We start from the raw sequence: 14,178 nt of genomic DNA, 5'->3' as shown, positions 1-14,178 counted from the left end.
AAGGACTCCTGCTTATTTATGATTCCCAAAGCCCAAAAAAAGGCTGCGGGCTATAGAGCGTTTTCATTTCGGGCTCCAGTACTCTGGAATGCCCTCCCGGTAACAGTTCGAGATGCCACCTCAGTAGAAGCATTTAAGTCTCACCTTAAATCTCATTTGTATACTCTAGCCTTTAAATAGACTCCCTTTTTAGACCAGTTGATCTGCCGTTTCTTTTCTTTTTCTCCTATGTCCCACTCTCCCTTGTGGAGGGGGTCCGGTCCGATCCGGTGGCCATGTACTGCTCGCCTGTGTATCGGCTGGGGACATCTCTGCGCTGCTGATCCGCCTCCGCTTGGGATGGTTTCCTGCTGGCTCCGCTGTGAACGGGACTCTCGCTGCTGTGTTGGATCCGCTTTGGACTGGACTCTCGCGACTGTGTTGGATCCATTATGGATTGAACTTTCACAGTATCATGTTAGACCCGCTCGACATCCATTGCTTTCCTCCTCTCCAAGGTTCTCATAGTCATCATTGTCACCGACGTCCCACTGGGTCATTATTGTCACCGATGTCCCACTGGGTGTGAGTTTTCCTTGCCCTTATGTGGGCCTACCGAGGATGTCGTGGTGGTTTGTGCAGCCCTTTCAGACACTAGTGATTTAGGGCTATATAAGTAAACATTGATTGATTGATTGATTGATTGAGATAGTGTGTCATGAGATATAAATTGAATTAAGAGGACTTAAAGGAAACTAAATGAGCTCAAATATACACTGTAGCTACAAATGAGGCATAATGATGCAATATGTACATACAGCTAGCCTAAATAGCATGTTAGCATCGATTAGCTTACAGCAGGGGTCACCAACCTTTTTGAAACCAAGATCTACTTCTTGGGTACTGATTAATGCGAAGGGCTACCAGTTTGATACACACTTAAATAAATTGCCAGAAATAGCCAATTTGCTCAATTTACCTTTAATAAATAAATCTATATATTAAAAAAAATGGGTATTGTAACGGTAGGAGGCCACGGGGAAGACCCAGGACACGTTGGGAAGACTATGTCTCCCGGCTGGCCTGGGAACGCCTCGGGATCCCCCGGGAAGAGCTAGACGAAGTGGCTGGGGAGAGGGAAGTCTGGGCTTCCCTGCTTAGGCTGCTGCCCCCGCGACCCGACCTCGGATAAGCGGAAGAAGATGGATGGATGGATGGGTATTGTAATGTCCTGCTGATGTTGATTTTTGTGTTCTTCAGTGAGTGATATTCAGAATTCCTATTGTTGTGAACATAGCACGCCTGTGAGGTGATTGGCGAAGAAGGAGGAAGGTTGTTGTTACGGAAATAAAAAAGGAGGATAGACGTGCATGGGAAAGGAACAAGAAAAGTTGAGCTGTGTTAGACAGGTTGCTCAATAAAAGTTAAAAAAAAGAGCGTCAGACTTTGCGTGCACTTCTTTTGGACGCTACAGTATTTCTGTCTGTCATTTCGTCGTACATTTTTTTTTTTACTTTGACGGAAGGTTTTTTGTAGAGAATAAATGATGAAAAAACACTTAATTGAATGGTTTAAAAGAGGATAAAACACGAAAAAAAAAAGAAAATTTAATTTTGAAACATAGTTTATCGTCAATTTCGACTCGTTAAAATTCAAAATTCAACAAAAAAAAATTAAGAGAAAAACTAGCTAATTCGAATCGTTTCTGAAAAAGTTAAAAAAATAATTTATGGAAGATTATTAGTAATTTTTCCTGATTATAATTAATTTTTTAATTTTGATGACATGTTTTAAATAGGTTAAAATCCAATCTGCACTTTGTTAGAATATATAACAAATTGGACCAAGCTATATTTCCAACAAAGACAAATCATTATTTCTTCTAGATTTTCCCGAACAAATTTTTTTAAAAGAAATTCAAAAGACTTTGAAATAAGATTGAAATTTGAAAGATTTTCTAGATTTGCGAGAATTTTTTTTTTGAATTTTAATCATAATAAGTTTGAAGAAATATTTCACAAATATTCTTCATCGAAAAAACAGAAGCTAAAATGAAGAATAAAATTAAAATGTATTTATTATTCTTTACAATAAAAAAAAAAAATACTTGAACATTGATTTAAATTGTCAGGAAAGAAGAGGAAGGAATTCCATCCATCCATTTTCTACCGCTTATTCCCTTTCGGGGTCGCTGGCGCCTATCTCAGCTACAATCGGGCGGAAGGCGGGGTACCCCCTGGACAAGTCGCCACCTCATCGCAGGGCCAACACAGATAGACAGACAACATTCACACTCACATTCACACACTAGGGCCAATTTGGTGTTGCCAATCAACCTATCCCCAGGTGCATGTCTTTGGAAGTGGGAGGAAGACCACGCATTCACGGGGAGAACATGCAAACTCCACACAGAAAGATCCCGAGCCTGGATTTGAACCCAAGACTGCAGGACCTTCGTATTGTGAGGCAGACGCACTAACCCCTCTGCCACCGTGAAGCCCGAGGAAGGAATTTAAAAGGTAAAAAGGTATATGTGTTTAAAAATCCTAAAATCATTTTTAAGGTTGTATTTTTCCTCTAAAATTGTCTTTCTGAAAGTTATAAGAAGCAAAGTAAAAAAAATAAATGAATTTATTTAAATAAGTGAAGACCAAGTCTTTAAAATAATTTCTTGGATTTTCAAATTCTATTTGAGTTTTGTCTCTCTTAGAATTAAAAATGTTGAGCAAAGCGAGACCAGCTTGCGAGTAAATAAATACAATTTTAAAAAATAGAGGCAGCTCACTGGTAAGTGCTGCTATTTGAGCTATTTTTAGAACAGGCCAGCGGGCGACTCATCTGGTCCTTACGGGCACCGTGTTGGTGACCCCTGGCTTACAGTCATGCAGTGACCAAATATGTCTGATTAGCAAACTCCACATAAGTCAATAACATCAACAAAACTCACCTTTGTGCATTCATGCACAACGTTAAAAGTTTGGTAGACAAAATGAGACGAAAAAAGAAGCGTACTAAAACACGTCCTAGAAAGTCGGAAAAAGTCATACATGTAAACCAGGGGTGCCCACACTTTTTCTGCAGGCGAGCTACTTTTCAATTGACCAACTCGAGGGGATCTACCTCATTTATATATATCATTTATATTTATTTATTTATGAAAGAGACATTTTTGTAAACAAGTTAAATGTGTTTAATGATAATACAAGCATGTGTAACACATATAGATGTCTTTCTTTCACGAAGACAAGAATATAAGTTGGTGTATTACCTGATTCTGATGACTTGCATTGATTGGAATCAGACAGTAATGATGATAACGCCCACATTTTCAAATGGAGGAGAAAAAAAGTTGTCCTTTCTGTACAATACCACATGAAAGTGGTTGGTTTTTGGCATCTAATTCATCCAGCTTCCATACACTTTACAAGAAAAACATTGGCGGCAAATTCCGTAGCTTGCTTGATTGACATTCACGGCACCCGAGGGTCTTGTGAGATGACGCTGGCTGCTGCCAGTTCATTATTATGAAAAAATGACAGAGAGGAAGGCGAGAAACACTTTTTATTTCAACAGATTTTCGCGCCGTCCCTTCCGTCAAAACTCAAAAGGCCGACTGCACATTTCCTATCTTCACAATAAAAGCCCTGCTTCATGCTGCCTGCGCTAACAAAATAAGAGTCTCGGAAAGCTGGCGTGCACAAGTGATGTGCACGCCAGCTTTCTGAGGGATCGCTTGTGCACGCCAGTTTTCCGAGACTCTGTATTTAGTTAGCGCAGGCAGCATGAAGCAGGGCTTTTATTGTGAAGATAGGAAATGTGCAGTCGGCCTTTAGAGTTTTGACGGAAGGTACGGCACGAGAGTCTGTTGAAATAAAAAGTGTTTCTCGCCTTCCTCTCGGTCATATTTTAATGATAATGATCTTGCAGCAGCCAGCGTCATCTCACAAGACCCTCCGGTACCGTGAATGTCATTTAAGTGATGTCTTGGTGAAGATTGATGATCACTAACTTTTAGGTCTATTTTTTTTAAAAGCCTGGCTGGAGATCGACTGACACACCCCCCGCGGTCGACTGGTAGCTCGCGATCGACGTAATGGGCACCCCTGATGTAAACAAACTACGGTGAGTTCAAAGACCGCCAAAATTAGTAGGACAAAACGGCGCTCGCCAAATACTCGAATCAGTTAGGCACTCGTGTGCTTTATAACAATTAAGGAGGTTTGTGTCATGTTTATCCTCCTACAGAACATCTTTTTCCATTTTTCATACATTTTTGAAAAAGTTCCAGAGGGCCACTGGGGCGGCGCTAAAGAGCCACATGCAGGTCAGGTCATCCTTGCCATGACATGAAGCTAAACAGACTGTGATACTTAATGTGACCAGCAGAGGTACTCATAGCCTCAATAATATTGTTAAGGCAGACTCAGTAAAGAAGACCAGTACATTCCTGATACATGTTTTAAGACCATGCGATGAGGTGGCGACTTGTCCAGGGTGTACCCCGCCTTCCGCACGATTGTAGCTGAGATAGGTGCCAGCGCCCCCCGCGACCCCAAAAAGGGAATAAGCGGTAGAAAATGGATGTTTTAAGACCAGTTGAAAAATTGCAATCATTTACATTTTCCACTGTGGCCTCTTAAGAAGGTTCTAAGAAGAAGTGCAAAATGCAAAGAGAATTGGAGTGAGCCAAACATTTGTTTTTTGAGTACCGTATTTCCTTGAGTTGCCGCCGGGTATATGGTATGCGCCTGACTAGAATTACTGCCGGGTCAAACTCGTTTCGCAAAATATTTAGCACATGCTTAACATTACCGCCGGCTCAGGATTAACGCCGGGTCAAACTCGGTTCGCAAAATAATATTTTTATTAGCGCGTGTCTAGAATTTACGCCGGGTCAAACTCGTTCCGCCAAATAATTAGCATATTCCTAATATTTCCGCCAGGTCAAACACGTCACGTCACGAGTGACACTTCATCTGTCATCATTTTCAAAATGGAGGAGGCTGATATCAATAGTTTGAAATTGCATAAAGGCGGATCGGTGCGGCGTCTTCAGTAATGCGGACGTTGTACCGATCCGTTGTGGTGAAGAAGGAGCTGAGCCGGAAGGCAAAGCTCTCAATTTACCGGTCGATCTACGTTCCCATCCTCACCTATGGTCATGAGCTTTGGGTTATGACCGAAAGGATAAGATCACGGGTACAAGCGGCCGAAATGAGTTTCCTCCTACTGAATTGTTCTTAATCTTCTTCCCTTTATGCGATTTCCATCCATCCATCCATCTTCTTCCGCTTATCCGAGGTCGGGTCGCGGGGGCAACAGCCTAAGCAGGGAAACCCAGACTTCCCTCTCCCCAGCCACTTCGTCTAGCTCTTCCCGGGGGATCCCGAGGCGTTCCCAGGCCAGCCGGGAGACATAGTCTTCCCAACGTGTCCTGGGTCTTCCCCGTGGCCTCCTACCGGTTGGACGTGCCCTAAACACCTCCCTAGGGAGGCGTTCGGGTGGCATCCTGACCAGATGCGCGAACCACCTCATCTGGCTCCTCTCGATGTGAAGGAGCAGCGGCTTTACTTTGAGCTCCTCCCGGATGGCAGAGCTTCTCACCCTATCTCTAAGGGAGAGCCCCGCCACACGGCGGAGGAAACTCATTTCGGCCGCTTGTACCCGTGATCTTATCCTTTCGGTCATGACCCAAAGCTCATGACCATAGGTGAGGATGGGAACGTAGATCGACCGGTAAATTGAGAGCTTTGCCTTCCGGCTCAGCTCCTTCTTCACCACAACGGATCGATACAACGTCCGCATTACTGAAGACGCCGCACCGATCCGCCTGTCGATCTCACGATCCACTCTTCCCTCACTCGTGAACAAGACTCCTAGGTACTTGAACTCCTCCACTTGGGGCAGGGTCTCCTCCCCAACCCAGAGATGGCATTCCACCCTTTTCCGGGCGAGAACCATGGACTCGGACTTGGAGGTGTTGATTCTCATTCCGGTCGCTTCACACTCGGCTGCGAACCGATCCAGTGAGAGCTGAAGATCCCGGTCAGATGAAGCCATCAAGACCACATCATCTGCAAAAAGCAGAGACCTAATCCTGCGGTCACCAAACCGGAACCCCTCAACGCCTTGACTGCGCCTAGAAATTCTGTCTATAAAAGTTATGAACAGAATCGGTGACAAAGGACAGCCTTGGCGGAGTCCAACCCTCACTGGAAACGTGTTCGACTTACTGCCGGCAATGCGGACCAAGCTCTGGCACTGATCATACAGGGAACGGACCGCCACAATAAGACAGTCCGATACTCCATACTCTCTGAGCACTCCCCACAGGACTTCCCGAGGGACACGGTCGAATGCCTTCTCCAAGTCCACAAAGCACATGTAGACTGGTTGGGCAAACTCCCATGCACCCTCAAGAACCCTGCCGAGAGTATAGAGCTGGTCCACAGTTCCACGACCAGGACGAAAACCACACTGTTCCTCCTGAATCCGAGGTTCGACTATCCGGCGTAGCCTCCTCTCCAGTTAGAAAGTGTCACTCCCTCCAAATAGCACAGACACAATGGCTTTCTTGAGCTGATTTATTTGAAGGCTTACTTTCCCTTCAAATTCACCGAGGAAACTGTAATAAATAAAGCAAGTTACAAACGTAAAAATAAGCGTGTGGATCAAACATTTTACCAACTAAAACACCAACAAATGACAAATACCTCGTTGGCCACACCCTGACGTAGCTTCCTTACATCCGTCGACAGACCAAACGAGACACTTCAAAATAAAAGTATGCCCACATACTGTTTCAAAGAGTGCTGCTCGTTTTTCGTATGTGGGTAACAACATTTAACTATTTTTAAATGGTTGATTTCAATAGCCTAGTAAGGTACAGTGTTGTACCTGACAAGTTCGGGTTATCTTGCTTCTGCAGCCTTCATCAGAGGTGTCACGTGATGTTAGCGTGACGTTGTCTGTGATGATTGCACCATCAAGAGTTGTCAGGTACAACACTTTACTAACTAGCCTATATAAATCAACCATTTATAAATACATGTCAGTAGGCTAAATGAAACTCTTTAACATAACATTTAACTATGTATAATGTAGCGGCTGGCTACGGGGTGTTAGCCAATGACTTTGGCTGGGGGGCGGGACTTCCGGGAGGGATAGGGAAGTGACGTTATCGACAGGAAGTGAGAGTTGGCGTTGTCCAGGAAAAGCGTTAAGAGACATGAGAGCTGTTGTGTGGTTGTATTACATCTTGTGCAATACAGACAAGACAAACGAAGAAGTTTTATGAGCTGTGGACCATAGTCAAGTCAAATCTGTGGACCATAGTCAAGGGTACGAAGTGGAGCAGTAGATGCAGAGCTTCATCTTTCTAGTGAAAGCTGTGGACCATAGTCGAGGATACGAGGTGGAGCAGTAAATGGAGCGCTTCATCTTTCAAGTCAAAGCTGTGGACCATAGTCGAGGGTACGAGGTGGAGCACTAAATGCGGAACTCCATCTTTCAAGTCAAAGCTGTGGACCATAGTCAAGGGTACGGGGTGGAGCAGTAAATGCAAAGCTTCATCTTTCAAATCAAAGCTGTGGACCATAGTCGATGGTACGAGGTGGAGCACTAAATGCGGAACTCCATCTTTCAAGTCAAAGCTGTGAACCATAGTCGAGGGTATGAAGTGGAGCAGTAAATGCAAAGCTTCATCTTTCAAGTCAAAGCTGTGGACCATAGTCTAGGGTACGAGGTGGAACAGTAAATGCAGAGCTTCATCTTTTAAGTCACAGCTGTGGACCATAGTCGAGGGTACGAGGTGGAGCACTAAATGCGGAACTCCATCTTTCAAGTCAAAGCTGTGAACCATAGTCGAGGGTACGAAGTGGAGCAGTAAATGGAGAGCTTCATCTTTCAAGTCAAAGCTGTGGACCATAGTCTAGGGTACGAGGTGGAACAGTAAATGCAGAGCTTCATCTTTTAAGTCACAGCTGTGGACCATAGTCAAGGGTACGAGGTGGAGCAGTAAATGCAGAGGTTCATCTTTCACCCGCCCGAATCTATTTAAAATCAATTTTTTCGTCATGTCACCCGCCCGACCCGCGGTTTACCCGCGGACTCTGCGGTTGTGACCGCAAACCGCGCATCTCTAGTAAGCAGCTATGTTTTATTAATATACCGTAGCTGCGTGTGTCAAATATGAGTCATTAAATGACTCCCGCCTCCTAGTGGTAGAGGGCGCTCGTGATCCTTCTTGCGACTACTCGGCTGCAGAAGAAGTGACAACAAGCAGCAAGAGTGAGCAGCGATCGTTTATTTTGTCCTCTCGCTTGCACTTTTAACATGGAGGATTACATATCTAAAATAAAACAGTTTTCTAAACTGGACCTTCAATCGAAGCAGGAAGATCTCCATTGAGACAGAGAGACTTTTAAAACTGAAGAAAGATAAGGAAGACTTCTATAAACAAGTTATCGATGCTTTTGATCAGAAGGAGCTGCGCATGGACTTCATTTATAAGTAAAGGTAAGACCATAGTAATGTTTTTTTTAATGAAATGTGCTTCTCATGATGGTATCCTTACATCACACTCAAATTTTAAAGCGCAGGCCTAAATTTACCGCATGGTAAGCGCCAGAGTGAGAAAAGGTTTTGAATTAATTAGTGGGAAATACGGTAATCGATTTATTACATAAAAGCATTAAACATCTGATGAAAAGTTTAAGACTGCAGCCTAAGACCAAATCCCAATAAAAATGTGTATTCCTTGTGATTTACAGATAAACATTGGCAGTCGATAACAAGACTCATGTTTCTGTGCTCACATAAGTTGACGTTGGACTCACCTCTGTCCTTGACCAGAGTCTCCAGCTCCTCATAGAGTCCATCATGCCAGCGCGTGACATCCACGTGGAAGGAGAAGTCACAGCATGCCTCCTGGTCAGCAGCTTCCCTCCATGTCTCAAACGCTGACAGCAGACTACTGCCTGGCTCCGGCAGAACATGGTCAACTGGGGATTGTATTCCAAACCAATCAATGAGCCCGATTGGACATAGACTGAATGATCAATATCGTTTGGGAGTAAACTGACTGATCATGGTGGTTCCCCCAGCCAGTGCCGCCCTCGTCCCCTGGTAGAAGTCATCAGAAGGATTGAGGCCTTTCTGGGTGGCGTACAAATTGGTGTTGCCGTCGATTCCTCCCGGGATGACCAGCTGACCGGAAGCGTCGACCGTCTTCACAGCCGCAGGAACGATCAAGTTCTGCCCGATCTGTCTGTGAAGGGAACATGACTAATGCCTCATCGTTCCACTTGTAGTTCCTTGGATGTACTGTGGCAACTAGCTGAAGGTCTTAACCCTAAATAAATATTTCCTAAATACAGAAAGAAAAAACATATTTTGTTTTGTAGAAACACACAGACAACGGCACGACTGGACTTTAGTTTCATCACTAAAATACGCTAAAGATATATCAGACATAAGTACATGAGAAATGCTAATTAATGTTGATCCACATCAGTAAAATACATCTTTAAAAAACAAAATATATTCCCATTATAACTGGAGAAAGAGAAAACTTATTAGATGAGGGGACACAGTTAGCAGGAATACAAAAGAGCTACTTGATGGTTCCGTCCTCGATGTAAACATCAGCGTAAAACGAGTGGTCATCATTGACAATCTTTCCTCCTTTTATGATCAGATGGTTGCCCTGGAAACAGATAAGAGATTTCAAGTCAAACGTGTGTTGTAACAATACTTTATACACACACAAATACACTTTCTCAATGTTAGTGTGTTAATATTCACTCACTTAAAAAGTGTCAGTCTTCTTTTCCATATTTTTACCATTACAATGCCATTTTTTTTCCACTTAAAAAGTGTTTATTCCTTGCAAAGAATGATGTCATTGTGTCTCTCGACCCCTTGGTGACAGACATCTCGTTTGGAAATTCTGATTGCTTGAATTGGCACTGATGGCGACTTTCCAAAGCTAAAACTGTCCCCTTGTCATTGCAAATATTACTTTTGTTTGTTTGAGCTCGAAAAGTTTTAAGTCATTCTAAAATGCATTTTCCGAGCAGTAATGTCACACAGCCGCATAGTCGAGGGTAAGAGGTAGAGCAGTGAATGCAGAGCTTCATCTTTCAAGTCAAAGCTGTGGACCATAATCGAGAGTAAGAGGTGGAGCAGTGAATGCAGAGCTTCAGCTTTCAAGTCAAAGCTGTGGACCATAGTCGAGGGTACGAGGTGGAGCAGTGAATACAGAGCTTCATCTTTCAAGTCAAAGCTGTGGACCATAATCGACAGTAAGAGGTGGAGCAGTGAATGCAGAGCTTCAGCTTTCAAGTCAAAGCTGTGGACCATAATCGAGGGTAAGAGGTGGAGCAGTGAATACAGAGCTTCATATTTCAAGTCAAAGCTGTGGACCATAGTTGAGGGTACGAGGTGGAGCAGTAAATGCGAAGCTTCATCTTTCAAGTCAAATCTGCGGACCATAGTCGAGAGTACGAGGTGGAGCAGTGAATGCAGAGCTCCATCTTTCAAGTCAAATCTGTGGACCATAGTCAAGGGTACGAAGTGGAGCAGTAAATGCAGAGCTTCATCTTTGTAGTGAAAGCTGTGGACCAAAGTCGAGGATACGAGGTGGAGCAGTAAATGGAGAGCTTCATCTTTCAAGTCAAAGCTGTGGACCATAGTCAAGGGTACGGGGTGGAGCAGTAAATGCAGAGCATCATCTTTTAAGTCAAAGCTGTGGACCACAGTCTAGGGTACGAGGTGGAGCAGTGAATGCAGAGCTCCATTTTTCAAGTCAAATCGGTGGACCATAGTCGAGGGTACGAGGTGGAACAGTAAATGCAGAGCTTCATCTTTCAAGTCAAATCTGTGGACCATAGTCAAGGGTACGAGGTGGCGCAGTAAATGCAGAGCATCATCTTTTAAGTCAAAGCTGTGGACCACAGTCTAGGGTACGAGGTGGAGCAGTGAATGCAGAGCTCCATTTTTCAAGTCAAATCGGTGGACCATAGTCAAGGGTACGAGGTGGAGCAGTAAATGCAGAGTTTCATCTTTCAAGTCAAAGCTGTGGACCATAGTCAAGGGTAAGAGGTGGAGCAGTAAATGCAGAGGTTAATCTTTCAAGTCAAAGCTATGGACCATAGTCGAGGGTACGAGGTGGAGCAGTGAATGCAGAGTTTCATCTTTCAAGTCAAAGCTGTGGACCATAGTCGAGGGTAAGAGGTGAAGCAGTAAATGCAGAGCTTCAGCTTTCTAGTCAAAGCTGTGGACCATAGTCGAGGGTACAAGTTGGAGCAGTGAATACAGAGCTTCATCTTTTAAGTCAAAGCTGTGAACCATAGTCGAGGGTACAAGTTGGAGCAGTGAATACAGAGCTTCATCTTTTAAGTCAAAGCTGTGAACCATAGTCGAGGGTACAAGTTGGAGCAGTGAATGCAGAGCTTCACCTTTCAAGTCAAAGCTGTGGACCGTAGTCGAGGGTACGAGGTGGAGCAGTGAATACAGAGCTTCATCTTTCAAGTCAAAGCTGTGGACCATAATCGATTGTAAGAGGTGGAGCAGTGAATGCAGAGCTTCACCTTTCAAGTCAAAGCTGTGGACCGTAGTCGAGGGTACGAGGTGGAGCAGTAAATGCAGAGCTTCATCTTTTAAGTCAAAGCTGTGGACAACAGTCAAGGGTACGAAGTGGAGCAGTAAATGCAGAGCTTCATCTTTCTAGTGAAAGCTGTGGACCAAAGTCGAGGATACGAGGTGGAGCAGTAGATGCAGAGCTTCATCTTTCTAGTGAAAGCTGTGGACCATAGTCAAGAATACGAGGTGGATCGGTAAATGGAGAGCTTCATCTTTCAAGTCAAAGCTGTGGACCATAGTCGAGGGTACGGGGTGGAGCAGTAAACGCAAAGCTTCATCCTTCAAGTCAAAGCTGTGAACCATACTAGAGGGTACGAGGTGGAGCAATAAATTCGGAGCTTCATCTTTCAAGTCAAATCGGTGGACCATAGTCAAGGGTACGAGGTGGAGCAGTAAATGCAGAGCATCATCTTTTAAGTCAAAGCTGTGGACCATAGTCAAGGGTACGAGGTGGAGCAGTAAATGCAAAGCTTCATCTTTTGTCTCTGTGCTCTAACCAACATGACGCTTCAGTAAAGCGAGCGCATTACCACAGACGCTACCGTGCATCCATCTTACAATTCATCTTTCCCTCTGAGAACCATGGAATGTATTTTAAAGGTCCTGAGTCTCGACCCAGAAACATTGTCATTGGGTGCTTTAAATCCTGTTCAAAATTGATAGCTGTACCTCATCCTCTTTACATAATTGAGTTTACGTCAATTATTTCAATATTTTTGAGACCGATTCAGATGGATTAGATCTTCATTCATCTCACAACATGGGAGTAATGTACCTCGATTTCGTCCCGAATGTGTCCAGAAAGGACCACCGCAGTCGCTTGGCTTTCTCTTGGTGCGTCTCCTGTGCGATCAGATCTGCGGCGCTGCGTCCGTGGGCTGAACGACTCAAAGTTCAGTGTTTTGTTCTCAAAAGCTCCTTCCACACTGGAGAACATGCCGCCATATTTCATCCTGGGCCGAGGAGAGTCAGAACCGAGCTTGGACAAGAGTGAGGCGGCATCGTCGTCCTGAGAAAATCTTCTGTCAGACATTTGGCGTCTAGGGAAAGAGGAGACAAACTGCAGTCTGAAGTCAGTGACTGAGGAGCAGGAAGTTGACAGCTGAAGAGCTGGGGCAGCAAATGAAGTGTGTGTGGGGGGAGTGTGGGGGGGGGAGTGGGGGGGGGGGGGGGGGGGGTCTGTGACCTAAAAGCAATGTGAAGCCAAGAAGAAGAGCAGTCAAGAGGAAGGGATCGCTTGTAACAGTCCAGACCATTTGGTGTCATGTCCATTAATACTATTGTCCTTCCTAACAAAAGGACAAATTATTCCACTTCAACCTGAAGAAAGTGTTTCTTCTGACCAGACTCGTGGAAAATATGTTCATCGTTGGGACGAGAAGACAATTAAGGCTTGCTGGGTTACGGAACACGAAGAGATGGAATGAGATGGAATAATGGATGGATGGATAATTTATTCTTCTCTGAGAGAAAGTCACAATCTATGTGACGGAGAGTGACCCAAAAGCAAAGTGTTGCTGAAATGCCAGTTTTTATTAGATTTTTTTTTTACTCTTTGCTTTCATGTTTCAACTTATCGGACGCGTTTTTGTTGATTGCAAAATGTGTCGAGTAACTAATAGCGTTCATTTATTCTTAGTATTCAGCCTTTCATTGATCGTTTAGTCCTAATATCTCATGTTAAATCCATTATATAGTCTTAATATTTCATGTTTATCCAGTATTTATTGTAAATATCAAATATTTACCCAGTATTTATTGTAAATTGTGTCGGACTGTCTTATTGTGGCAGTCCGCTCCCTGTATGATCAGTGTCAGAGCTTGGTCCGCATTGCTGGCAGTAAGTCGAACACATTTCCAGTGAGGGTTGGACTCCGCCAAGGCTGTCCTTTGTCACCGATTCTGTTCATAACTTTTATGGACAGAATTTCTAGGCGCAGTCAAGGCATTGAGGGGTTCCGGTTTGGTAACCGCAGGATTAGGTCTCTGCTTTTTGCAGATAATGTGGTCCTGATGGCTTCATCTGGCCAGGATCTTCAGCTCTCGCTGGATCGGTTCGCAGCCGAGTGTGAAGCGACCGGAATGAGAATCAGCACCTCCAAGTCCGAGTCCATGGTTCTCGCCCGGAAAAGGGTGGAATACCATCTCCGGGTTGGGGAGGAGACCCTGCCCCAAGTGGAGGAGTTCAAGTACCTAGGAGTCTTGTTCACGAGTGGGGGAAGATTGGATCGTGAGATTGACAGGCGGATCGGTGCGGCGTCTTCAGTAATGCGGACGTTGTACCGGTCCGTTGTGGTGAAGAAGGAGCTGAGCCGGAAGGCAAAGCTCTCAATTTACCGGTCGATCTACGTTCCCATCCTCACCTATGGTCATGAGCTTTGGGTCATGACCGAAAGGATAAGATCACGGGTACAAGCGGCCGAAATGAGTTTCCTCCGCCGTGTGGCGGGTCTCTCCCATAGAGATAGGGTGAGAAGCTCTGCCATCCGGGAGGAACTCAAAGTAAAGCCGCTGCTCCTTCACATCGAGAGGAGCCAGATGAGGTGGTTCGGGCAT

At 44.5% G+C, this 14,178-nt stretch overlaps 1 protein-coding gene across 2 annotated transcripts in view; it reads right to left on the bottom strand.

Moving 5' to 3' along the window:
- The window catches only part of LOC133535806 (dihydropyrimidinase-related protein 2-like), a 34,594-nt gene that overhangs the window by 14,659 nt on the left and 5,757 nt on the right, over window positions 1–14,178 (bottom strand). For both annotated transcript variants that reach the window (XM_061875763.1, XM_061875762.1), the window contains exons 3-6: window positions 12,398–12,662; window positions 9,597–9,685; window positions 9,063–9,247; window positions 8,817–8,981 (exon numbers count right to left, since the gene is read on the bottom strand). In XM_061875763.1, the coding sequence (XP_061731747.1) occupies window positions 8,817–8,981; window positions 9,063–9,247; window positions 9,597–9,685; window positions 12,398–12,662 (704 nt within the window). The remainder of the gene's footprint in view (window positions 1–8,816; window positions 8,982–9,062; window positions 9,248–9,596; window positions 9,686–12,397; window positions 12,663–14,178) is intronic.

Source organism: Nerophis ophidion, linkage group LG17, assembly GCF_033978795.1.
Source record: "Nerophis ophidion isolate RoL-2023_Sa linkage group LG17, RoL_Noph_v1.0, whole genome shotgun sequence".
NCBI lineage: Eukaryota > Metazoa > Chordata > Actinopteri > Syngnathiformes > Syngnathidae > Nerophis > Nerophis ophidion.
Note: the sequence above shows the minus strand (reverse complement) of the source record. Positions and strands in the feature narration are given on the sequence as shown.